The sequence below is a fragment of the Epinephelus lanceolatus genome, chromosome 23 (assembly GCF_041903045.1).
Source record: "Epinephelus lanceolatus isolate andai-2023 chromosome 23, ASM4190304v1, whole genome shotgun sequence".
NCBI classification, from domain to species: Eukaryota; Metazoa; Chordata; class Actinopteri; order Perciformes; family Serranidae; genus Epinephelus; species Epinephelus lanceolatus.
This window is the reverse complement of record NC_135756.1, coordinates 26,689,013-26,713,322: the sequence shown is the minus strand read 5'-3', so window position 1 is coordinate 26,713,322 and position 24,310 is coordinate 26,689,013. Positions and strand designations below refer to the sequence as shown.

At 42.0% G+C, this 24,310-nt stretch overlaps 2 protein-coding genes across 3 annotated transcripts; one reads left to right on the top strand and one right to left on the bottom strand.

Annotated features, from left to right (window-relative positions):
• Window positions 1–209: 209 nt before the first annotated feature.
• Window positions 210–13,969, bottom strand: elk3 (ETS transcription factor ELK3). Its single transcript, XM_033615294.2, has 5 exons — window positions 13,826–13,969; window positions 8,456–8,691; window positions 7,612–8,334; window positions 5,603–5,725; window positions 210–2,406 (listed from the first exon to the last, which is right to left on the bottom strand). The coding sequence occupies exons 2-5, from the start codon at window positions 8,660–8,662 to the stop codon at window positions 2,311–2,313; spliced, it is 1,149 nt and encodes a 382-aa protein (XP_033471185.1). The 5' UTR covers window positions 8,663–8,691; window positions 13,826–13,969; the 3' UTR covers window positions 210–2,310.
• A 1,529-nt stretch (window positions 13,970–15,498) lies between these two features.
• On the top strand, window positions 15,499–23,730 carry hcfc2 (host cell factor C2). Of its 2 annotated transcripts, XM_033614127.2 has the most exons (17): window positions 15,499–15,724; window positions 16,367–16,515; window positions 17,864–18,024; window positions 18,520–18,722; window positions 18,887–18,971; window positions 19,073–19,176; window positions 19,405–19,635; window positions 19,762–19,947; window positions 20,169–20,233; window positions 21,148–21,268; window positions 21,555–21,611; window positions 21,707–21,762; window positions 21,842–21,976; window positions 22,122–22,319; window positions 22,404–22,701; window positions 22,795–22,867; window positions 22,966–23,730. In XM_033614127.2, the coding sequence occupies exons 1-17, from the start codon at window positions 15,559–15,561 to the stop codon at window positions 22,973–22,975; spliced, it is 2,298 nt and encodes a 765-aa protein (XP_033470018.2). In that variant the 5' UTR covers window positions 15,499–15,558; the 3' UTR covers window positions 22,976–23,730. The 2 variants fall into 2 exon arrangements, with proteins under 2 accessions (XP_033470018.2, XP_033470019.2); XM_033614128.2 differs by lacking the exons at window positions 15,499–15,724; window positions 16,367–16,515 and adding an exon at window positions 17,499–17,746.
• The last annotated feature ends 580 nt before the right edge of the window (window positions 23,731–24,310 follow it).

The following is a 24,310-nucleotide window of genomic DNA, read 5'->3' as shown; positions in this document are numbered from 1 at the left end:
AGATCTGGATGACGAATGTAAACCAAGTAGGGGTTTTTTTTGTTTTGTTTTTTTAAGTAAAAATGATCACTGTCACTCACACTTTGTTTTTACATCCCCAAAAAGGTTTATACATGAGCAATTGGTTGACTGTTGTGACATCCAAAATTGTTTACATTTTAAGATTTGGTCTATTTAAAGAACGGCTTAACACGGGGAAAAAATACAGACACCTGCTACTTGCTATCTGTAATGCTAACTTACTGGCCTGTGTAGCCTATAGCATTTAATCGTCCACTTACAGTCCCATTTTATCAAACAGCAAGGAACAATTTGACATTTTGGGAAATATAATTTCTTGCCAAGAGTAAGATGAGAAAATTTATACCTCTCTTAAGCTGCTTGTACACTGCTGCTTCGTAACTTATTGCCCCCAGTCATTTCAGTGAGGGAAACGTGGCAGAGGGGAAGCCATTTCCAACATGGCGATAGGAATATTAAGTAGTTGCCGCCTACACGCATGTGCACAGATTTTGCTCTGCTGTGCTAAATTTACCGTGTAAAACTTATGGTGGTTGCCACCTGGCTTTGGCCAACTAAATAGTGGGCATCACGAAACAGGAAGAGGATAAGATGCAGTAGTGAATGATAATAAACTGTCCAAATGTGTAGAAATCTTTGGTAATTTCAGTGATTTCTGCTGTCTTGCTACGGTACGCAGCTACAAGCTAGCTTGCACTTCTGCCAGTGTTTAGTGAAGCACTTGTTATCACAGTTATGGACCATAGCTGCATCATCCGCTTTTAAAAACACTTATGATTTTGGGGGAATGCGCTTGCAGATAGGCGGTGTGAAAGCAGCTTTATGTTTTAGGTATGTAGCTACAGCCAGCAGCTGGTTAGCTTAACATGAAGACTTGACAGCTAGCTTGGCTCTTTCCCAAATTAACACGTTTCTCAATCTGCGTTCTTGCCTGTACTTGTGTGCTTGAGGACGTGTGAAACGTCATCAGTCACAGCCCAAGTACTGTTTCAATCGTACAGTACAGTCCAAATGCCCGGATGTGAACTTGCTCTGTCCGTTCCATCGGGGATGCATCAGGAGGTGACTTGTGTGGACTTTTGACAGCCAGGTATCCCAGAATGCATTTCTCACAGACCAGCAGCAATGGCAGCCGTCCTTGGGAGTCTGTACTCCCGAGTCGAACTTGCCAAGTCCGAACCCCCAAATACGCCAAGTCCAAACTTGGTGTATTTGGTATTGAGAAACACCTAAAGTCTGTTTCTACCTCTAAAGCTCACTAATAGGCTACTGATGAAATCATTGGTGGTTGTTTAATCCATTAAAAAAAAAAAAACTGTAAAAACAACATATTTTGGAGGTTATGTGCAAAACTGTTTTTGGTCGGGTAGAGGTGACCTCCTGGAGTCAACCCTTATTCCAACCATAAAACTACAAATTGTAAATTGTTGTTTTTCCATTTTTGTTTTTCATAGATAGTGTGGTTATTAGTGAGCTTATAGCTGCTGGCAGTTAGGTTTGGTCACCTTTGGACAGAGCAAGGCAAACGGTTTCCATGTTTCCAGTCTTTATGCTAAGCTAAGCTAACTATCTCCTGGCAGTAGCTTTATTTTAAGCACACAAGCACGAGTGGTATCAATCTTCTCATCTAAAACTAACTCTTGGTAGAAAAGCAAAAAAAAAAAAAAAAGTATTTTTCATGTAACAGTATGGTAGCATGATGAACATTTACTCCCTTAAAGGAGCTGTATTTACATCTATTAAGTGAGGCATCTGTCATTGCTAAGGTTTGGTTTCCCATAATTCCTGGCAAAGATTTCCCAAGATTTTTATTGTTTGAGTCAGTGGTGGATACTGACATTAGTCAGGGTAGGAAGTCATGAAACTGCAACCAGTCTGTATTGCTCAAGTTTAGACCAAGATGAGTGAGATGAGATATAAAATGAGATGAGAAATGTGATAAGGTCTGTCTGACCGCCAGCCAATTCCTTTGCATGAAAAAAAAAAAAAAAAAAACACCAAACACAAATGTAAAGAACATGAGCAGTCAAACTGTAGTAAACACAAAGAAATGTCTAACGCAGATGCTCTTCTCAGAGAGCAAAGCTTCAGAGTGAAGCTCCTGTTTCTTCATTTAATAAATGCAAAGCAACAGGCTTTGGATCAAAATGTATTTGGACTCAGAGGAAGTTTGACTCCTGTGTGGTTCATCGTCAGAGTTTAGAGCTGTTTGGTTTGGTCCCGATATGTGCTTATCTGGCCCAATTCAGCCCAAGTTGGCCCGATTTGCTCTTGGTGCTCTGGCTGGCATCAGGACTTGTGGGAGCTGGAGGAGAGCAGCAGGGGAGAAGAAGCGTCCACGCTGGGTAAAGGTACAGGGATGTGTCCATTCAGCAGTGAGGGGAACTGCAGGGGGACAGTTAGAATTAGAAAAGGGGAACGCCCATTGACATATTGAGTGCGTTGAAATGGATACTGATAACCTGTTAATGATTGAGGGTTTTTGGAGTATCCTGTTTATGTTTATGTTAATAAACACTATATTCCATTTATGAGGAACCCAAATATACTAGCTGGAGTTCTCCAAAATAAACCGAGGTGTATACATGAAATCAGAATAAGCCAGATTCTCTGTCCCCATGTAAATACCACATCCGAAATATGATCATAACCAAGATGAGCCCCATAAATGGGTTATTAATGTGTATGTAATCCCACTCATAGTTTAGTCATAGAAACCTGGAATTTTTCAGTGTCAGAATCATGTGAACAGAAGCCAGGGTTTATTTTCTGGAAAAGTGGACCCAATAACTAATATTCCCCCTTGTAGCATTTGAGTAGGTAAAACCAGTAAGATACTCAGGTAAAACATGCAATAACTAATAATACTTCAGGCTGTCATAAAGAGTGCATTTCATTCTTTCTTTGTAGAAAGAATATGGTGAATTCTTCTAAGAAAGTCAGTTCTTAATTAAAAAACTCAGAGCATAAACAATATGCTATAAATATGTCACAAGTTATACTTTTATTTCTTTTCGGCTGAACTCTCTCTTCCTCTTTAGCCGCAAGATTCATAAGACAAGATGAGATCTGATTTTTCATTCAAAACAACTCTTTTGCACCCAAGAAAAAAACAAAACAAAGGCGATGGAGGTGACTGGTGAGATATGACGTATTCATTAAATAAGTAATGGAATTTTAAGGACATGAAAAACCTCTGGTATTTAGGGTCAAGGCCCTATGTAAAGAATAAATTATGTGATTGTAGAATCTTTTGATTTATTCTGGTGACTTGAGGTGATTGTTGTAGGAAAATTAGACTGACACCACTAGGAGTCGCTAAAGTCAGAAATGTTCAAATCCAACTATAAGGTCTTTAAAGATATTTATTAAAGTTAAATGACTTAGGTCATTGTAACTTTAAGCTGATTAAAACTGTAGAGTCGTTAAAACTTAAGATATATTAAATTGTTTGCTACCAGTATTGCGCCAATGATGTCACATAATGCTAACAGTAATGTTAAGGTTAGTCATTGGTTTCACAGAATGATTTGCACAATTAGATGACGAAAATTAATGTTCCGTCTGAGCTGTTTGAATGTTGTGAACAGCCTTTGTGACGTCATATGATTTCTCTGTTTTCTGTAGCTCTTAAGTCTGACTGCTGCTGTAATACAGGAGAGTGTGTTCTTGTTTAAATTACACTGTGGGGAACCTGGTAATGCACCAACGTTGTGGGGACCAACCCCCCTTGTGAGGACTAAATTGCCAGACATTAAATGTTTTTTGGAGGTGTGTGTGTGTTTGTGTCAGAGAGTTGACATAGGTGGGAGGGGCTCCTGACCAACCAGCCCTCTCTCGCTCCCCCTCGCCAACAGGAAGTTGCCCCCTCTTCTTGTCCACACCAGAAAGGAAACATCTGTGGCTTATTTTGAAACCCAGGCACCCGCAGTATCACACATACACCAACACACACACAACAGTGTAAAAACAACTGCTGAGGTAAATCTGCTGTGTGACATGACCGTACAGATCCTGTAGTTACGAGAGAGGGATTTGCCGTAAATAGAGATAGTTTACAGGAAGACAAAGATTTCGTATCCATCACCACCAGAGTTAAGCCAGTGTTTTCTCTAAAAGGCTGATATAGCAAATGAAGGTTTGTTTGTCTTTTTTATATGGGACAGTCACAACTGAGCTTATTTCTAAAACAAAGGTTACATAATTATCCATAAAAATGTTTACAGCATTACAGAGACAAAGCTGGAGTATTAATGGTGTGTGTGATTACATTGTTTGTGCATGAGCTATGATGCATTCCAACACGTAGAAGAACCAAGTAAGGGTTAGGGTTAGCAAACTGACTCACTGACATTGCATCAAAATCTATCTACAGTTTGCTGATGTTAGTCACCATAAGCTAGTAGTCATACCATTCCAAGTAAGCTTGTAGCAGTAAAAAACTGCTGACTATATGAAATTAAGCAAGGTGTGTTTTTTGCTTATGAATTCTCCTTTTCATTTGTAAGAGGAAGAATGTGAATTTTTTTTTTTCCCACCACTGTCTTGCTTTAAAGGTCCCGTGTGTAGGATTTAGGGGGACATATTGGCAGAAAATGAAATATAGAATTCATTACTATGTTTTCATTGGTGTACAACCACCTGAAAGTAAAAATCATTGTGTTTTTGTTTACTAGAATGAGTCATTGATATCTACATACGTACCACTTGTGTTTGGTGTCAGTTATTGTAGTTCTCCTGCACACTTGGCATACGAGAGAAGTTTCAGAAGGTTGCAATATGCAACCTTAGTGCTAGATGCCACTAAATTCTACACGCCCGACCTTTATATTAGGGTACTGAGGTTAGGGTTGGTTTAAGGTTAGGCTCATCTTATCTTATTGCAGGAAGTTCAGAAAACGAAGGTTTTTTTGTTAAACAAGGCACTTATAGGTTGTCTTTAACGTAGGATGTAGGGGACCTTGGTCTAAAAAACTTTGAAACTTTTCAAAAGAGGCAATCCAACAACAGTGGCCAAAGGAGGTCACAATGGGCCCCAGTGCCCTCTATTATGATGGGCCCTAGTGCATCTTATCATGCATGTATCGTCTCGACACAAATAGAGACTTGACATTGGACAACATCAACATACATAATACCCAACAATCATCATTGCATGTCTGACCAAAAAAAAAAGTCCAAAGAAAGTAAGAAAATAGTAATTTAATTAAATAGTTTTATAGTTCATCTATAGATTTTTTAGCTAATGTAGAAAAAGAATATAATTTTGTTTTCGATAGCTACTGACTATTTAAAAAAGAAAAAAGAAAACCATGATGCAGATGGGTTTGCCTTTTTGAGGACATATATAGCAAATGGCACAATTTTTACTTCAGTAACATTCTTCTTTTATTATTCCTTCACCCCACGGGTCCTAGTGCAACCACGCTGCCAGTGCAGGCATATTTACGCCCCTGTCCAACAATCATGCCCACTTTACGCAACGACTGGCCAGTTGTGTATTAGGACAACATGCAGTCACTGAGTTTCTCACATATATAGCAATAACAAATGTGTCTGAGCGTGTGTGTTTGTGTATTACCTGAAAAAGCGGGGCATGGCTCTGCAGTTGTGCAGGACTGAGGGGTCCCACTGGACTCAGGTTGGACCAGAAATGGATATTGGAGAGTAGAGGACTGGGAGTGAGCAGCAGACCAGACGGAGTCTACATGTACAAAAACCCAAAATGAAATGTAGGATAAATACACCACGATGGAAATGCTGCTGTTTATTCTGGCAACAAGTCCAGAGAGCTGTTCATAGTCTGTGGCGGAGTTGTCATTCAGTCTCACCCAGAGCTCAAATGCAAGTCTGCCCTCCAGTAAACTCGCGTCTCCCAGACAGTCTGACTTGGCAGACTGACTACATGCAGGTCAGGAAGCTCCACTCATACAGAATTCATGACATGTATTTTCTTCTGTCTCGTCTTTCTTCTGTCTCTTCGTATTTAACTAAGGCCAGTTTGGTTTTCTGTCTGGGTCTGTCATGGGAACATAAGACTGTTTCATCACGAGATCTTTGACTGGGCCCAAAGAAAATCAGGTCTGACCCTACATTAAACCCCATAGTATCTGTCCAAGCCTGACATGAGCCCAAACCACTGCAGCAGTTTTAGGCTCAATCCTGAAAAAAAACACAAATTTCCACTGTTAAAAAAAAAATAATTACAAGATCAACTAAAGTCTTTTCGGTGTGGTAACACAGTGTGCATTCGTAAATAGTCACTCCGAACACGGGAGTGTTCTCTCAAGTGAAAGTGAAACGTAAGCACTTGTTAATTCATATTGAAATAGGGAAATTAGTGCAAACCTAACTCAATTCAAGCCTGGGGGAATTTTTGCAAAATTACAGCCAGGACTGGCAAAAACCCGGCAGGTTGGGTTGGGGTCAGTCGGGATTTGGCAGAGAATCCAAGCCCTAATCACAATACATCTCAAAGGTCCAGGAACAACAGTCTCTTTAGTGTTTGTGTGTTTACATTGTTACCGCAAAGAGAAGTGCAGATTTTTTTTTAAATGCACTTTCAATTTTTCTTCTAGCAATGCTGTAACATTGGGAATTAAGGTGCTGACCATGACTTTTATTGCATGTAATACCCCGTCTCTTTCTGCCCCTCATTTCCTGTCATATCTCTACTATCGGCTTTATAATAAAGCCGTAAAGTAAGCAAACAACTTTTTAAAAAATCTGTTTTTCGTGGCTGACTCAAACTCTTACCCTTGAAAAGATACAGGGCTGTGCTTCAGCTATATCTTATTGCAAGTCCACTTTTTAGTCCAGTCATTTTTGTACCTCAAATTTCCTTTGTCTGACCACTCTCTCTTTTGCTGATCTAAAACAGGCATCTGAGGCTTAAGCTACTTCCTTTGGACCAGCCTATGCTGTGCTATTGTCTGTTTTTTTATGTCTTTTTTTGCTGATTTACCAGTCAGATCGGGCTCACTGCGTCATTTGCAAGATAACAGTTTAGGCCACCAAACACTATCAACCACCATAAAGTGTTTCTGGTAAACGACAGAGACAGCTGCAGGGACTTTTTAAGGGAGGAACTTAAAACAGGACCACATCTGTCAGGGGAAAGTGGATAAGGGGTTGTTGATAACAACAGCTCAGGTGTGCCTTTCAAACACTTTATCATACAAAGTGTTCAGTGATGAGTACGCTTCAGGATACATTTTTTTTCTATCTTCATATGTACTGTACACTCAGCAGCCTATCATTGCTCAATCTGGATGAAAGCGTCGGCTGAATGCCTGGATGTAGTCAGACTGTCCTGGTTTGGTCAGTGTGTTGTTGCCAGTGAATCAGGAGCTTCAGGAACATATGGCTTCACTTATGAACCTCCTCCCTCCCTCGCCTCCTCCCCTCTTTCCGCTCACCTCTTTCCATCTCCTCCCTGTCTACAAGCTTAACTCTCCTCATCCCCAAAATGTATCGTCCTTCTCGGTCTTTTTCTTCTTCTCTTTTCTTCTAAAGCCACCTGTATTTATGTATGTATGACTATGTGTGCATGCTGTGTTGTTCATATGTGCTTTATGTGTCATGTTGTACCTGTGTGGTGACAAAAGGAGTCAGGGAGCCTGAGGGCAGCGCCGGGCTTTTGAGAGCAATGGAGACAAGGTCACTTCCTGTCAGGAGGAGAGAGGAGGCGGAGATTTCCAAGCCTTTGGGTTTTCTGTTTTTTAAAGGCCCGCTATTAGCCAATCCCCTCCGCTCTGGCATTGTCATGCCCTGTGACCTCTCTCTCTCCCTATGACCAGATGACAGGTTTAGAGGTTGAGCGTTCTGCTCTAACTCATTAGTCTCTGTGCTCTGACTCCGCCCCCTCCATCGTGTGTGGGTGGGGCTTTGTGGCGGTGAGGAGGAGCAAGAGGAAGAGCGGGCCTGCCGAGGAGACGGTCTGGAGGTATGGGAGGCCTCAGTTGAAGATGGGGGTGGGGTGGAGGGGAGGGAGGAATGGCCACGGTGTGTGACGAATCGGATGACAGAGGAGCTGTCGCCGTGGCGTTCGGATCTGGGCTCCGTCTTGATCTGCCGGTGTGGCTCTAATGAGTGCTGCAGAGAGCTGACGGTGAAGGAGGAGTACAGGCCAGAGTGGAGGTACTGGTTTCTCCCACCCCCCTCCTCATCTTCAGCCTCAGGCTCTGATGTCATACCCCCGCTTTCCTCACCGCCGCGGCCCGACTCCACCACCGCAGGGTCCATCTTCAGAATCTCAGGGAATGACACAAACTTGTAGACAAACTTCTGGCCGATCACCTTCTTGATGATGTTCTGCAGAGAAAAATAGAAATATTTTATCAACATTTGTCAAATTCAGTTGAGTTTTATGGCCCTAAGGACATAAAACATTATTAAATCTCTGAGACGGTTTAACATTGTATTTGTTGCATACCTTGTCATAGTAGTAGCGCAGGGCTCTGCTCAGCTTGTCATAGTTCATGTTGGTCTTGTTCTTGCGCAGCCCCCATAGCTTGGCCACATCTTCTGACTTAAGCAGCTTGAACTCGCCATCGTTGGACGTCCAGCAGATGAGATGTTTGTGGCTTTGGTCGAGCAACAGCTGCAGCAGGAACTGCCAGAGTGTGATGGAACTCTCCATGACAGGATGACACCAGAGACACAGGCAATCTGCAGAGGAGAATCAAGATTTATTGAACAATGTCAGCCACCATATATTCCGTTGTACTATCAAGAAGTCACTAGATTTTTTTAAAAAATTTCCAAATGAGATGGATTGCTGTACAGCACAAATCAGGAATAGGGCCATGTTGTTCAAGAGTAAATGGAGCTAAAGACTTTCTGGTAAATGCAGATGGTGGAAGAAAGGGGGAAATCCATTCCAGCATGTTTATCCCCAACAAAGGAGATCAGAAAGTACTGGTACTGATGGGAAATGTGGTCCACATTTGAAGGACAGAAAGCGATAAAACAGCATTGACAGATTTTTTTTGGCCACTTGGCACAATGGAATGAGTTGCGAATGCAACAGTGACATATTATCACCTTATTATATATCACCTGTGGCAATTCTGTAAGCGGAGAATTGCCCATTTATGTTGGGGTTATCTGAGTATTTTTGTTGAAAGTAGCTCTGTAAACTGATATAATGAGAGCATTGAGACTCAACCAAACTAATTAAGTTGGGAACAGTAAAAAACAAAACAAAAAAACGACAATAACAATGAGCTAATACATGCTAAAATGCTCTGTCAGCTGAGTTAAACTGCAGTTAGGCCATAATTATCTGCAAACTGGTCAGTTTGAGTAACACCTTTCACAGTGCGCATGTTCTTATATCCACTGTTATAAAAATTTTCATTGATGTTAGGGGTACATGATAATATCAGCACATCATAGGTATCCACCGATACTGTCTTTAAAATGAAATATTGTAATCGACCAACATGCTTTTTCTTATTTTGCACAGTAAATGTATATTACATACATTGAAAAGTATTTAATGTCCTTATCTGATGGTGGGCAATCATGATAAGAGTATTCATGCATAATATGATGTTAATTCCACTACAGAAGAGACTTGATGAGCACTAATGTTAGGTGGGGAAAAAAGTGGATATATTGATATCGGTATTGGTTATAAGTCAAATGAGTTGTTATATATCGGCATATCAGATATCAACAAAAAATCCACTATCGTGCATCCCTAATTAGTGCAGCACTAAATTTTACTGTGAAAGGTCATAACTTTCAGTTGCGTTCATAAAACCAGTCAAGGAAAATTTGTTACAGAAGAATATAGAACCAATGCAGTAGGGCTGAGGTATCTTTCAAAAAGGTTAAAACACTAGTAGGGAAGACCGGGGATGCTTGTAACAAAGGGATAGTTGTAACACTCTCAGTTTGGCCAATTAGAAACGAGCTGTGGTGACATCATCAACATAGTCTATGCCCATTTACAATTGGAACTCACTGGTGAAGCGGCATGTCTCTGAGTCCAAATTTGTCTGTTCTAGAGCCAAAAAACATTTTTTCAGGTGAGAAACCAAACATTTTCATCACAGTTGTTTTTTGCATAGTGTCCATTGTGTTGTATGTACAATTGTTTCACTTACATAGGTTCAAGTAGTACTTTCTCTAGTTTAATTTGATGTGTTTCATTAGTGCCAGATTTGAAGCTAAATGCTAAAAACGGTTAGCTCTTTCATGGCTGCTAGGCATGGGGAGGGTTGTAACTCTTCGAAAGTGTTTCTTGTTCAACTGTTAAAATGCTGTTCAAACCTCAACCTCATTCAGGCTACAATGCGCACACACACACACACACACACACACACACACATACACACACACACACACACACACACACACACAGGTTAATACTTTATTATTCTTTATTTTATGTTATATATTTACATTTATTTTATTGTACTTATTTTTTGTATTTATGTTATACATTTCTATTTATTTTAATATTATAATTATTGTACTCTTACAAGTTTATTGTTTCTTCTTTATTATTCATTAAAGTGCTTGTATACATTTAGCCTATTGTGAATCTTTTTTAAGCACAATAATTTAATTGTTACATCCATCCCCAGCTAGTGTTACAACTCACCCTGGTACTGGGGTACGTTGTAACAATATACCTCTTTGTATTTGACATTAATTTTCATAATCTGTGATGGTGTAGTAGAGGTCAAAGTGTGTGTTATTTATAGTAGACAAATATGGGTACCGTGTATCAAAATTTAAGAGCTCTAACAAAAAAACCCACTGACTTACACTTGCTCAAACAAAAAGTGTTACAATCATCCCCGGGCTCCCCTACCAATACTAGTACTCTTAAAGTAATACCAATACCAATAGTAATTCATTTGATACCTTTTAATCCTACTTCATTCGATACCCATCATGTGAATAGAAGCATTCAGTTCAGTAAAATGCCAGCAGATGTGACAGGTGTTGCCATACTTTTAACATTTTGGTAGCATCTTGACACACTGAACTGTCAATGCCATCAAACACACCACACTCCACTCCACACAGATTGTATGGGTTTTAGGCGCTGGGGTAGTGGGCCCATCACACATCGCATTCAATCGAAGAATAGCTGTGGTGATTGACTGCAAGCAAAACCATATAAATAATTATTTTTTATAGATGTGGGTACAAAAAGGATCAAATGCAGGTATCATTTGACTGGAAGTAGCAATACTTCTTGGTACTGGGTTACTCTTAGACTTGATGCCCTTAAAATGTCTGACATTGAAATAATATCACACATTCTTAGACTGTTTAGGGAATCAGAAACCACAGACGACATAAAAAGGAAGGAAAGAAAGAAAGGAGGGGAGCAGAAGGCAGGGAGGAGGAGGAGGAATTGGTAATGTCAACACAAATGTGTACTGCAATCCTTCCTCTGATGCAAACTCCAATAAAAACCACAAGCATAACAGTGCTGACCATGTCCACCACCACACCGCCTCTCTGGCTGGGAATTCCCTGTCCCAGACGCTGAACCCACAAACAGACAACAACACAAACATGTAAACAACACCAAAGGTTCCACTGGACAGTCAACCTCGCCGTGAGTTTCTGAAGAGCACGACTCTGGAACAAAATCTATATCTCACACCTTAGTAGGCTCTTTTATCTCATGGACCTTGGCTGCCTTCCAAAGCAGGATGGCGGCAGTAGTAAATACAAGAGTGAGTGAAGCCGCCATTGATGCTCAGGGTTGTGTTTGTCCATGTGCCCTTACTTCACCTCCTTGGCCCATTTAAATGTTGGACAGAGGGATGTAGTGAAGGTTGAAAATACCTTTTTTTCAAAAAATGGTTTCTTAAGGACAGGTAAATGTAAAGTTGTGTTTTCTTGATGAAAAAATAATCTGCCTGCTAACAATTAAGGAGCTTTTTGGTTTGTCAGATTTAGCCCTCCGTACTTACGGATATTCTAATTTTCAAGTGTGTGTGTGACAGACCATGAGGGAAAGTGAGAGCGAGAGAGAGGGCCAGACATTGGTTGGCTTTTGGGTGTTTCCATGGTGATAAAGCAGGATGTGGTCAGTGACCTTCTGCCAAGACAAGCACGAGTCTAACTGACATGTTTACCTGGAAACCACTGACTGTCTGTTGAGCGTCTGCCTGTCTGTCTCTCTGTCTCCTTTGCTGTCCCTCCCTCTCTCTCAATGCAATTGATTTACAAGGTGCCTTATTAGCAGGAAATACAAAACTACTTACTGCCGAAAGAAAAACAACAAATGCGTCATTATAACCTGATTTAATTTGCAACCATGACAATATCACAGTAGAGACTTTGCAGTTGCATCAGAAATCCCCATGGCAACCACATCTGCCTGAGAAGTGGAGAAACGTTGGAGCTGAGGATGAGCACTGCCACCAGACGTGATAGCTGCTCTACACACCTTCATTATCAACCACTGATTTAACATGAAAACACAGAATTAATCTCTCTCTTTCTCTCTGTCCTTCTGACAGGAAACCAGCCAGAGGAGAGGGGAAAGTGCATGTGGTGCGAACAATGACCCATCGGCAGGAACACACACGCAAACGCATATCCTCGCTTCCTTTTTCCTGCATGGGTGTGTGTGTTAAGTGATGGAAGAACTATAGTGGTGTCTGTCTGTCTGTCTAAACCAGGACTTCCTGTCATTCAGCTTCAGCAGGGCGTCTTCTCGGAGAAAGGCCTTCCCTCTCCAGGAGGTAGGACGTCCGGTCACTGGGAACCCCAGAGTGCGCACACACACACACACACACACACACACACACACACACACACACACACACCTATGCTTCTCTATTTATATAAAGGCCTTATTGTTAACACTTGGCGGATGCAGAAGGTGTCTTTTAAAGAGCAGCATCTCAGCACACACACACACACACACACACATCCACACCATATGGGGAACGCATCTATGTCAGACAGTTTGATCTATGTTCACCCTCTGACATTTTAACAAATCTAGACTGGAAAGAAACTAAGCAGGAGGAGGAAATGATTTATGGAATTTCAGAATAAAAGCAGGACTCAGTGTTACGGCCTATATGAACTCCTTCTTGTTCTCTCTCTGTTTCTTTGTGAGTGTAAGGTCACAATTTCTTCATGACCCACAAATAAACATTTCTCCTTCCTCAAATGTGAATCTGTTAGATATTCACTGCAGCGTACTTTTGACACTCAGGATTTTGAATCCAACAGAAACAAACTGAACCAAAAAGCTGCAAATTATTCTCCATCCATTTTGGAGGTATGTGTGTGAGTGTATGGGGAGGGAGGGGGGTTCTGCTGGAACTCAAATGGTTCTTTGTGTTGCACCAGTGACTCATTTTCAAGATGTTGTCTGCTGCCAGCTTCAATCCGGAAGCGCATGGCAATTAGTCTGCGAGGTTCAGACAAACCAGAAAGTCTACAACTAGATTTTTAAAGGAGCCACGGTTGATTTTTTTTCCACAGCTGCCGGTACACTAACTTCTTTTCATTCTTTCTCATTTTTGAATGGAGCCAAACTAAACTGAGGCAACTTTACGCATGTGTCTGTGCCAAAGGGAACGCACTGGCTTTATCGCCTTTTACGCACAGCTTTAACGCTTTTTACGCACAGGTTTATTACTTTACGCGCAGGTTCAGTGTTCTGTTAAAGCTGACAATGAATATCTGAACCTTATCAGGTTTCCGCAAATACAACAAGCTCCTAAAAGTCTGCTTCTGTGTCCCTGTTACGCACGAACACGTAGGTCTTGAAAGTTGTCCGTAGAAGGAAACTTAAACTTGTACCTACCCTGCTGAGGACGGCCGCTGCTCCTCTGCCCGTCTGCCCGTGTGTAATGAATGTGTTTGCGTCTTATAGCGGTGTGTGAGTGTTATGTTGGGGTTCCATGCTGCTGTTGCTGCTGCTGTCTGAAAGCGGATCCGCAGCTTTTCTCTCTCCTGCCTCAGAGCAGGAAGTCGGGACGCGCAGACGGAGAACCGGCGCACTTCCTTTGGCGCAGTATTCCCGTCTGTGTAAACACACACACACACACACACACACACACACTCTATAAACACAACCCCTCCTTCAAACCAGTCGCTCTCACGCACAAGCCACGCGCCAAACTCTCTTTCAGACCTGCACACACCTGAAGTCATGCATTTAAGGCAGACGCGCGCGCGCACACACACACACGCACGCACACACACACACACATGCACGCACACACACTCACACTCACTCATACACCCCCCCAAACACACACACACACACACACGCACGCACACACACACACACGCACACAAATATTGTAATTCCGACTACACAGCGCTGAGCCAACTGACAACTGACGTCATCCTCTTCCTGCTCACCGGGAGGGGTTCCTGTTCTTACACACACACACACACACACACACGATAACTTAAAATTGTTGCCCAATCGTTGATTTCACTTCGATAAAGTGCAGGATGTTGCCAAAGCAAATAATATGAATCAGTTTCTGAAGAAAGGTGCAATGATCTGCTCTGGCAACCAAATATAAACATAAAATGATGAATACAAAACCTGTATTTAATTAACTGAATGAGCTGATTGTTTTTCTAGTGCTTACAGTAATGTCATTAATCCGCCATTGTGTACTTTATTACCCTCCCTTTTTTTAATTTTATGTTTTTACCTGTACATTCTTCATGCTAGAGTAGCTACTTATGTTCTTATACATTTTCAAACATATAATTGGCTGCAAGATAAAAATCATACACCAGCTAAAAATACCTCATACAGGTGATTTGATGTTCTGGTTTTAAAGAGAAGAGGCTCAGTGACAGTCAGTTTACAAGCGAAGGGACTTCCAAAGATTGTCTATGTTTGAGAAGACGAATCAAACAACAATGACTTACTGTGTGTTCTGCCTAAAATTTCGATTTGCAAACTCCTGTGAGGGCAAACCGATCCAATGAAGCACCTGACCTTAGCTAACAGACATTACCACTATGTGACAAGCAACTGAATTATCAGTTACCAGGCAAAGTTTATAACTCTATTCATATTCATAGGGAACCATTTTTGACAGTGAGGTGTCCTCACTGTTTGAGATGGACTGTTAGACAAATATGTTTCAACAAACTCTGCACTGTGAACTATCTTGTTTATCGTGTGCCTGTCAATGTGGGCTCAAAGGTCATGTCAACAGCTGATGTGTCCTTGATATCTTGCAACTGATTGGAAAACATGGCTCTATTGGTCATTCTCCTACTCATATCCCTCTTTTGTAAGACTGCCGTCACAGTCTTTCCTAATGTGTATTTCCCAAGTCCAAGCTGAGATGACCCTGGTGACATCATCAGCGTTATTTGGCAGATTCAGCAAATAGTTTTCAGCGTTTTTTCATACTCGGTAAACAAGTCAGAGTGAGACATCTGTCGTATTTCCGCCTCTCTGATTAAATTTCCGGATACCTCATTAGCCCCGCCCACGCCTATAGTCCCGCCTCCATCTTTGAAACGTCAACAGCGCCAAACTTCAGCCTCCCTCACGGGAAAATGACTACTGGTACCGAGGAGCCGCAATGGAGAAAAGTTAATTCGGTCTCAGGGGTGATACCGCGGTCCAGACACGGACACCGTGCAGCTGCAATACGGGAGCTGATTGTTGTGTTCGGTGGTGGAAACGAAGGGATAGCGGAGGACCTCCATGTTTACAACACTGGTGAGCTAACGTTAGCTGGACGCTAGCTAGCAGGTTAGCGGCTAATGTTTTTAGCAGGCGCAGGGGTTGAAAAAACCACACCAGCCCTTTACCGCGATCTTTAATGTCCCTTTAAGAGGCCCTCCACCATTTTAGCATCATTTCGTTGTTATGGGTGTTGGTAAAGTAGCCCTTAACTTGAACTGGACAGTGTAACTTCAGCTGACTATTTAGCTTTAGTTACTATTTTCCTCCGAAATTCAACGTAACACGGTTGTTTCGTTAACGTATTGTTTACGTGCCTTACCGTTAGCTCATGGTGGGAACGCCATGTTATTTGTTGCGTTAACTGGTAACAATTACAGATTGGTAACAAAAAGTGTGACAGTTAAATGTAGTTTTACATATACTGAATATGTAACGCGCACAGTACTGTACAGTACGGTACAAGATACTGTATCAATGTTATGCTGACGAGGGCATTGTGCAATAAAGGTCATTATATTTTTACTGCAGCTGAAGTGGTGTTTAAGGTCGTGCTACTGCAAAGAAAGCTCTTCTTGTAAAAGATGCTTCCAAACAGGGTGTATAAAATGTCTGAAAGGCAGCATCCACCCAGATGTTTTGCCTTATGCAACAGCTGACATGTGCCCATCCCTCCAGTCTCTAAGCAGTGGTTTCTGCCTGCCGTGAGGGGTGACATCCCACCTGGCTGTGCTGCCCATGGCTTCGTCTGTGACGGCAGTCGAATACTTGTCTTTGGCGGCATGGTGGAGTTTGGGAAGTACACCAACAGTCTCTATGAACTTCAGGTAATGTATTTACATTTCATAAGTGGTGATTCCTTTTAGGGGTCGGCGATATGGCTGAAAAGTATATGACTATATAGCTGATTCATATTGATCGATAACGATAATTATCAATCATTTTTTATAACCTATTTGAAATAAGGACCAGGAGAAAATAAATACATTTATTTTAAACTCAGTAGCTTTCTTCTGATTTCAATCACAGTCATCAGTCAAGGCACACGGAGGAAAATGTAATGTCAACACAACTATTAGAAAACACTCAAATAAATGAACTTACACAAGATGGTATAAAAACTACTACTCGACTATTTCCTCGCTATCTGCACTCATTCTTGCTACTCACTCACTCACTCACTCACTCACTCACTCCACGCTGTGTTGTCTTCAGTGTTGCCAGATCTTGGGAGAGAAACAAGCAACCAGGACCAGCAACCAAAATTACTGTACAAATATATTATATTTACTGCCCTTGAGCTCTACCAAACCAACTAGCCGACCAAAAACGTGGAAAGAATAAATGAATGAATGAAAATGAAAGTAAGAAGTTGCATATAACGAGCCATTTTACTTTCACCGTAACAGTGCTGGTATGCTGAACAAGATCTGAATGATGAGTACATATTTCACACAGAATCTGAATCTGCACACTGCCTTTGAATCGTCCCCCTCTTGTAGTCGAATCTTTCAATCCTCTCTCTTTCTACAAATCTTAATTGCATTCTTTCCATATTTCGCCCACTTGTTAGTGAAATAGTTAAAGAACCTCCATTAATCGTGCGATTTAAATGTGAAAAGTCTCATTCACCTATGCGGAGAAGGAGAGGGGCAGAGGGAGTGGAGCTGTGGAAACATCCTGTGGTCCAACATACTATCATGCGTTTAAATAACTTATTAGATGGGTATATGTAGAGAAAGGCGACGTTTGGAGAGCAAGCCCAAATAAGCAACTCCACTTTAGAAACAAGCCCAAAAAACCGCAACCTGTGACTACCAATATTTGTAAGCGACTTTACAAAAAAGACAAGACCAAAGTCGCGGCTTTTAAGTGGACCTGTCAACCCTGGTTGTGTTCACACACGAGGATGGTGCAACCAAACCTGATGTTGTGTGTGTGTTCATGCAACCAACCTTGCACAGCCCGACTCTGAGGGTAACTTTCCTTGTCTTTTTTCCTGACAGAATAAGTAACATTATCGAACGTTATATCGAACGTCTTTTCTATCGACAGCACGTAAGTGTTTATTGCGAGACGATATGTTATCGTTTTATCGCCCACCACTAATTCCAACCCAGTTGCTGTTGTGAAGGTAATTTAATTAAATCTTGACTTTTTCTCTGTGTTGCTCAGGCTAGTCGCTGGCTGTGGAAGAAGCTGAAGCCCAGAGCACCCAGGAATGGCTTGCCCCCCTGCCCTCGGATTGGACACAGCCTCACACTTGTGGGTAACAAGTGTTACCTGTTTGGAGGGCTGGCCAATGATAGTGAAGACCCCAACGGCAATGTACCAAGGTAGTGTGCGAATACATACAAGAAACATAGTGTTTGATAAAGCGTTTGTTTACACTGGGTTTTTCAGAGATGCATGAAAAGGGGGCAAACTGATTGTTTTTGGTTAGATTTGTTTGTGAATATTGAGTGGGGGTAGTTGTGGGGACTTCTTACGGACATTCAGCAAGACATGTGCTCCTCTAGTGTTTAAATTAGAGCTGCAACTAAAGATTATTGTCATACTGCCGATTGTTTTTCGATTAATAGTTCTGTAAATAGTTGCAGATTACTTTCTGTTTAAATCATCTTTTCAGCTCTAGTTAAAAGTATAACTTTTAAATTAGTGCTTAATCCAGAGTGAACTCCAGTGGCTTGTTGATCATGTTGCTCTCTGTGCAAACCCACAGTTAATTTAATGAAACATCCCTGCTCACCAGCGTGGAGACCGTGCAGTTTGATAATAACCTCTATCTAAGAGACAGTTGCATAAATGAGTCTGACTATCTACCATCTTAGATACATGGGTGACCTCTATGAGTTGGAGCTGCAGTCATTATCCGGGGCAAGAGGCTGGAGCATACCAGAGACGAAGGGTGGTGGTCCCTCAGCACGGGAGTCCCACACCTCGGTTGCATACACTGGCCTTGGCTCCCCGAAGCTCTACATCTATGGAGGGATGCAAGGATGCCGGTTAGACGACCTCTGGCAGCTTGATCTCGGTAGGTTCTTTTTTTGTTAGTGACAGATAATATTGACTATTATAAAGTTTCAGAGAGGAAAATTGAAACATTTCGCATGCTTTAATTGACCACAAAACTGGTAGGCTTATTTGAGTTTTTGTATGTATTGCAACTTCCTTATCATTATCATTTCCTCTCTTCAGACACAATGGTTTGGTCGATGCCTGAAACCAGGGGTTCCACGCCACTCCCCAGAAGCCTTCACTCTGCCAATGTCATTGGAAACAAGTGAGAGAGCCGTCATAATCGAAGCAGCAGATGTTTAGTGTGTATGCGACACCTGAACTGGCTAGTCTTTTACAAACTACTGTGTCCCCATCTGTCTGCAGGATGTATGTTTTCGGTGGCTGGGTTCCTGTGCCAGAATCGGTCAGACACACTGCTTTAGGAACTGAATGGATCTGCAGTGACTCCTTAACTGTACTCAACTTAGGTCTGTGTATTTCTCTAAAGATATCCCACACTCTTATCAGAGGTTTCACACAGAGAGAGCATCTTTATTGGTTAAGTTTGTGCTAAATGTGGTGTCAATCTGTTTTAACATCATGTTTCGTCAGCACCACAGGAAACATAAAGTTCTGATGCATCTTTTTTTTTTTTTATTCAGTCCATCGCTCAGAGGCCAGCAAGTTCACTGCAGCCTGTTTTTTTCCTGTTACAGACACTATGAGCTGGCAGGATTTGGGCCCAGAGCAGCAGGATGATATTGAGTCCCAGCTGCAAAGCCATGGACCCCAAAGTGATGATCCGTATGCCTGTAGACCCAAAGCCAGGGCCGGCCACTGTGCTGCCACTGTTGGGTCCAGGCTTTACATTTGGAGTGGTCGTGACGGTTACCGAAAGAGCTGGAACTACCAAGTCTGCTGCAAGGACCTCTGGTACCTGGAGACAGGTGAGAACTGGGAGCAAGCTGTTCGGAGACGCTTCAAGTGATTTTTTGTGTTGTTGTGCTTAAAAAAAACCCCAAACAACAAAAAGCAAATACAGCTTGTCAATATGTTCTGTATTCTGTCCTCAGATCGGCCAGCCACCCCACAGGCAGTGCTACTCATCAAATCCACAGTCAGCATGCTTCACGTGGCATGGCGCCCTCTGGCGGCAGCAGACTGCTACATCCTTCAGATCCAGCCTGCACCTCCACCAGCCAAGCCAGTCGATCCAACTGGAACAGATGGACTGGACGCGAAGGGTAAAGACTCTGCAGGTATGAAGAGTGCACATATTCAGCTATCCCCTCAGTGAGGAGAGGAGAGGCTCAGGACACAGCTTGGAATAGTAGAAGAATGGAGGTTATTAAACAGAACAATTTTACTGCCTGAAAAATAGATTAACTGAAAGAATCTGTGGCATGTTTATCAGGGTGGGGAACTTTCTAAACACATTCTTGGCTCTCTGGTGAAATTTTGCTTAACTCTCTTCTCTCAGATGTCCAGTCCCTTCAAGCTCAAACTGGAGAAACCACTAATAAAGAAGCGAAAGCATCAGCTCAGGTAGATGTGACTTACTTAACATGGTTAAATCTGTAAGTAAAGATTGTTACATGTAATAACACACCCCTGTTTTAGCATTAGATATACTGAATGGTATATCCAGTCTACCAGCAGACCAATCACGAATGAATGAATGAAAGTGAAACCCATGAATTTGATATCAGACTTTATACACATACTTCCATTATTTGTTCAACCAAAAATAACCCTTCCATTTTCATTCCTTAAAGGGTCATTCTGACTGATAGTAATGATAATTCTGTAATACTGTGATACCGTGAAACTGCAATTTTTTTTCTGAGACGGTTATCTTACTGTGAAAATCTCATGCCGTTGCAACCCTAGTCATATCAGTCCCCCTGCTTAACGTCCCCAAACTCACTTCCTTGTTTCTGCTTGTGAAAATGCAGACGTGTGATGTCTGACATTGACATCTCACATTTACCAACAAAAAATACTGCTAATGACTGTGCAAGGCTACTTCCTGATGTTCTGCAAGAAAGCAGGGCTTAACTGTTTTGATCCGTGTTCAACATTGTGGTGGACCACAAACCAAATCGACTGACAAACACGTTTTGTACGTGATGTGCTGTCCTGGCCAGTCCTCCTGTGGACCTCTGCTAAAGGTAGCTGCTGTGTTCAGGAAGAGTGACCCTGTGGCTGTCTGTTTGGGGTCAGGGTGTGCAGATAGTTAAATCATTCGTTTTTTAGAAAAGCTGCTGTAAAATCAGGCATTTTGTACGGCAACAATCCCCAAAAAAGGCCTGTGAAATCCTGGAGGGACTGATAAAAGAACTGTGAAAAATTCACCGTGGTTTGGCTTGGAAATAAAACCTTGTGTTTAATATCAAAACAGGGTGCTTCCATTTTAGAAGAAATAAGTCATGTACTTAAGTTTTCTCCCTGAATTTCAGGATGCCTCAGCACAGCAAGAAGCTGCAGCAAAATCACCCAACAGCTCAGCAGAGACTAAAGCACAAGGAGGGAGGAATGCTGAGAGAGAGACAGAGAAGGACTCTGACACAAAACGCTGCGGTAAGTCTTGTTGTCTAGTGATTGATTTGTGTGCTTCCACAAATATTTTTATTGGGGCCAATAAAAGATGCAATAGGGATGTTGATAAATGTATTGTTTCAGTTATTTCTGTTGCTCTATTTCCCACACAGCGTGAGGGAGACAACACACAGCACACTTTTACTGTTCAGTCTGAAATGCCCTCATCAAATCTGATTTGTCTCCTCTACCCAGCTTAAGTGTTACTGCAGTTTCTCAGCTTTGATCCACTGACCTGCTGCACTCTCTATTTGTATGTTGGCTGTAGGTTCTGGACAGGAGATGTCAGAAATGGAGGTCAGCAGCTCAGATCAACACCAGCAGGGTAATGATGATACTCAAGCTTAAATGTCAGTGATGAGCCAGACTGCAGCACGTTGTGAAGTGAAATTAACTGTGGGCTCTCCTTGGCTTTTACAGAGAAACAGCCTGTTTCAGCTGACAGCACAACAGATCTCTACGCCCAGGCACATCAGGTCAGATACACTCCTGCACAGTAATTATTAGCTCTCATTTGGCTCGGTCTAAACTAAGATTGTAAACTCTCACCGGCAGAGTTCAGATGAATCAGTGTGGTTCGATGTTGGTGTGTTCAAATCGCTCTACTCAGAGGTCAGCCACTACTTTCTACCTGCTGACAGTGACCAGGCGACTGCAGCCATCAGCAGCCGGCAACCAAATACTAAAGAGGTAAAAACAACAACAACGTCTGTACCGTTTCATTCATGAAAGAATGATTAGAAAAGATGGGTATTGATTTTGACTGAATGAAGATGCTATTCATTCCTGTCCTCTCACCCGTGCGCCTTCTGTCAATCCTTTGCTTTCCCATCAGCCCTTCCCCCAGAGAAAGCTTCCAGGGCCTCAGGACTACCAGGGCAGAGAGAAGCAGGAGCTGTCTCCAGGTCAGACCTACAGGTTCAGAGTCGCAGGCATCAACTGCTTTGGCCAGGGAGACTTCAGCCCAGTCAGCGAGTTCAAGACCTGCCAACCTGGCTTCCCTGGAGCGCCCTCTGCTGTCAAGATCACTAAGGTGACATATCGAGGATACTCCAATAGATTAATCACGAACTTCTGTATTCTTCACATTCCTCCTTATAATCCTTTTTCTTCACAGGCCAACGATTCGGTCCACATCACGTGGGAGGCTCCCTCCTCTCCATCGGGCCGGATCCTCGAGTATTCGATGTACATGGCGGTGAGGAAGAGCCGCTCCACCAGCTCGGAGCGCCCGGGTCAGATGGCCTTCATCAGGATCTACCGTGGCACCAAGATGTCCTGCTTGGTCAGTTCCACCCACCTGGATAATGCTCAGATTGACTGCTCCGCCTCCAACCGGCCAGCTGTCGTCTTCCGCATAGCTGCTAAGAATGAGCAGGGCTACGGCCCAGCGACGCAGATCCGCTGGATTCAAGGTGGGGGACCTCAAGTGTTTTTCAGTTTTTGCATATTTTGTCACATTATATATATTTTTATCTTGATTCAGCGTCCTCTTTCTGTCTTTTTAGATCCCAGTAAATTGCGAGTGTCTGCATCCAAAGCTGACAGTATTGCTGAGGCTGACCAGGATGCTGCTGACAGGTAACCACAGTGACCTCTCATGATTTGGGTTCATTTTCACTTTCTAGATCGCAATTTTTCATGAAATTGTCTCTTGCTTTTTCATTTTCTTTTTGCAGCTCCAGCTGAAAATGTTTGGACCAGTGACAACGTTTTGGAAAAGAAAAGAAAGGGTGCACTCAGGAAGATAGCAATGTACACCACTCAAATGTTGTATATTTCATAAATAGTTTTGTTAATTTATTTTTTATATATTTAATTATTCCCTTTGTAAATAGGTTTTCATAGAAAGCTTGACCTCATGGCTATTTTAGTTAAGCAGATGTTTTCTTATGTAATAATACAATGTACACCAAACTACAAGTATGAATTTAGATTCATACCCTCCAGAGGTTGAAGGTGCCTTAGAGCTTACTGAAACAGCCACTGATGCTGCTTTACACAGTATGTCATGGTTTTGAATGAAACACAGGTGGTAAGATGTTTTCAGGGCCAATCATCAAATAGAAAAGCCTTTTTGGCGTGGTGGACCACTTTTACAATCCTACTGACACACTGAGGTTACATAGTGGAATGTTATTTTTGTTTTATAACTGAATTGTTTGATGTGATTGATATAAGATCTTTGTTAACTTGTTTGTCACTGTATCCAACCCTATGTTACCACAAACAGTTTTTATTATCCGTTACATCTCTACAGCACATGTTGTTTTATGATTTTGTTACATTTGTTTATTATAATTACCACTAGATTGTTCACATTGTTTTTAGTTTTAAAAGATCTGTCCCAACTCAGAAATTTGGCGCTGACTGCGACCAAAGATCAGAGCACTACTAATGTTTCTGATATGAATAAAAGGCATCAAAAATGTTAGATATTACAGAGAGAGATTTGTGTTAGCGCTGTTATTGTCTCTGGTTTGACCAGCTCACTAAGTGGCAGACAAGAAGTCTTATAATTATCTTCCCTATCGTCCTCCATCATGGAGGAGATGGAGAGATTGTTATCCAGAGCTCAAATCATTCCAACCTGTGCTGCATCTCTTTGTGTTCTTGTTAAAAGACGATTCCATGATTTTGCTCTCTTCCATAGAAGATGCAATAATGAATGAGCATCTGAAAGTGTATTATCATTGTACAGGATTTTACGGAAGTGGGCTGAAGACAGCTACCTAGTGATTTTTGTAGTTGTAAGAAATGTGCCTCAACCTTCTTGGGTGGCCTCTCAGGCAAAGGGTGGGTGTCCAGCTGTGGACTGATTCCTAGTATGATGAAGTTCAACATCAGTTTATTACAGCACCTCATACATACTGATGTAGGTGCATGTTGGTCCCTGGAGTCTTGCATAGTTTGCATCAGCTCAGCTGATGTCCACACGCATGAAGTGAGCAAGGTGTTTACACAAATATGCTCACTTTGCTACTTGTTATGGTTAAGGATTAATATGCTTAATATATTCAGTCC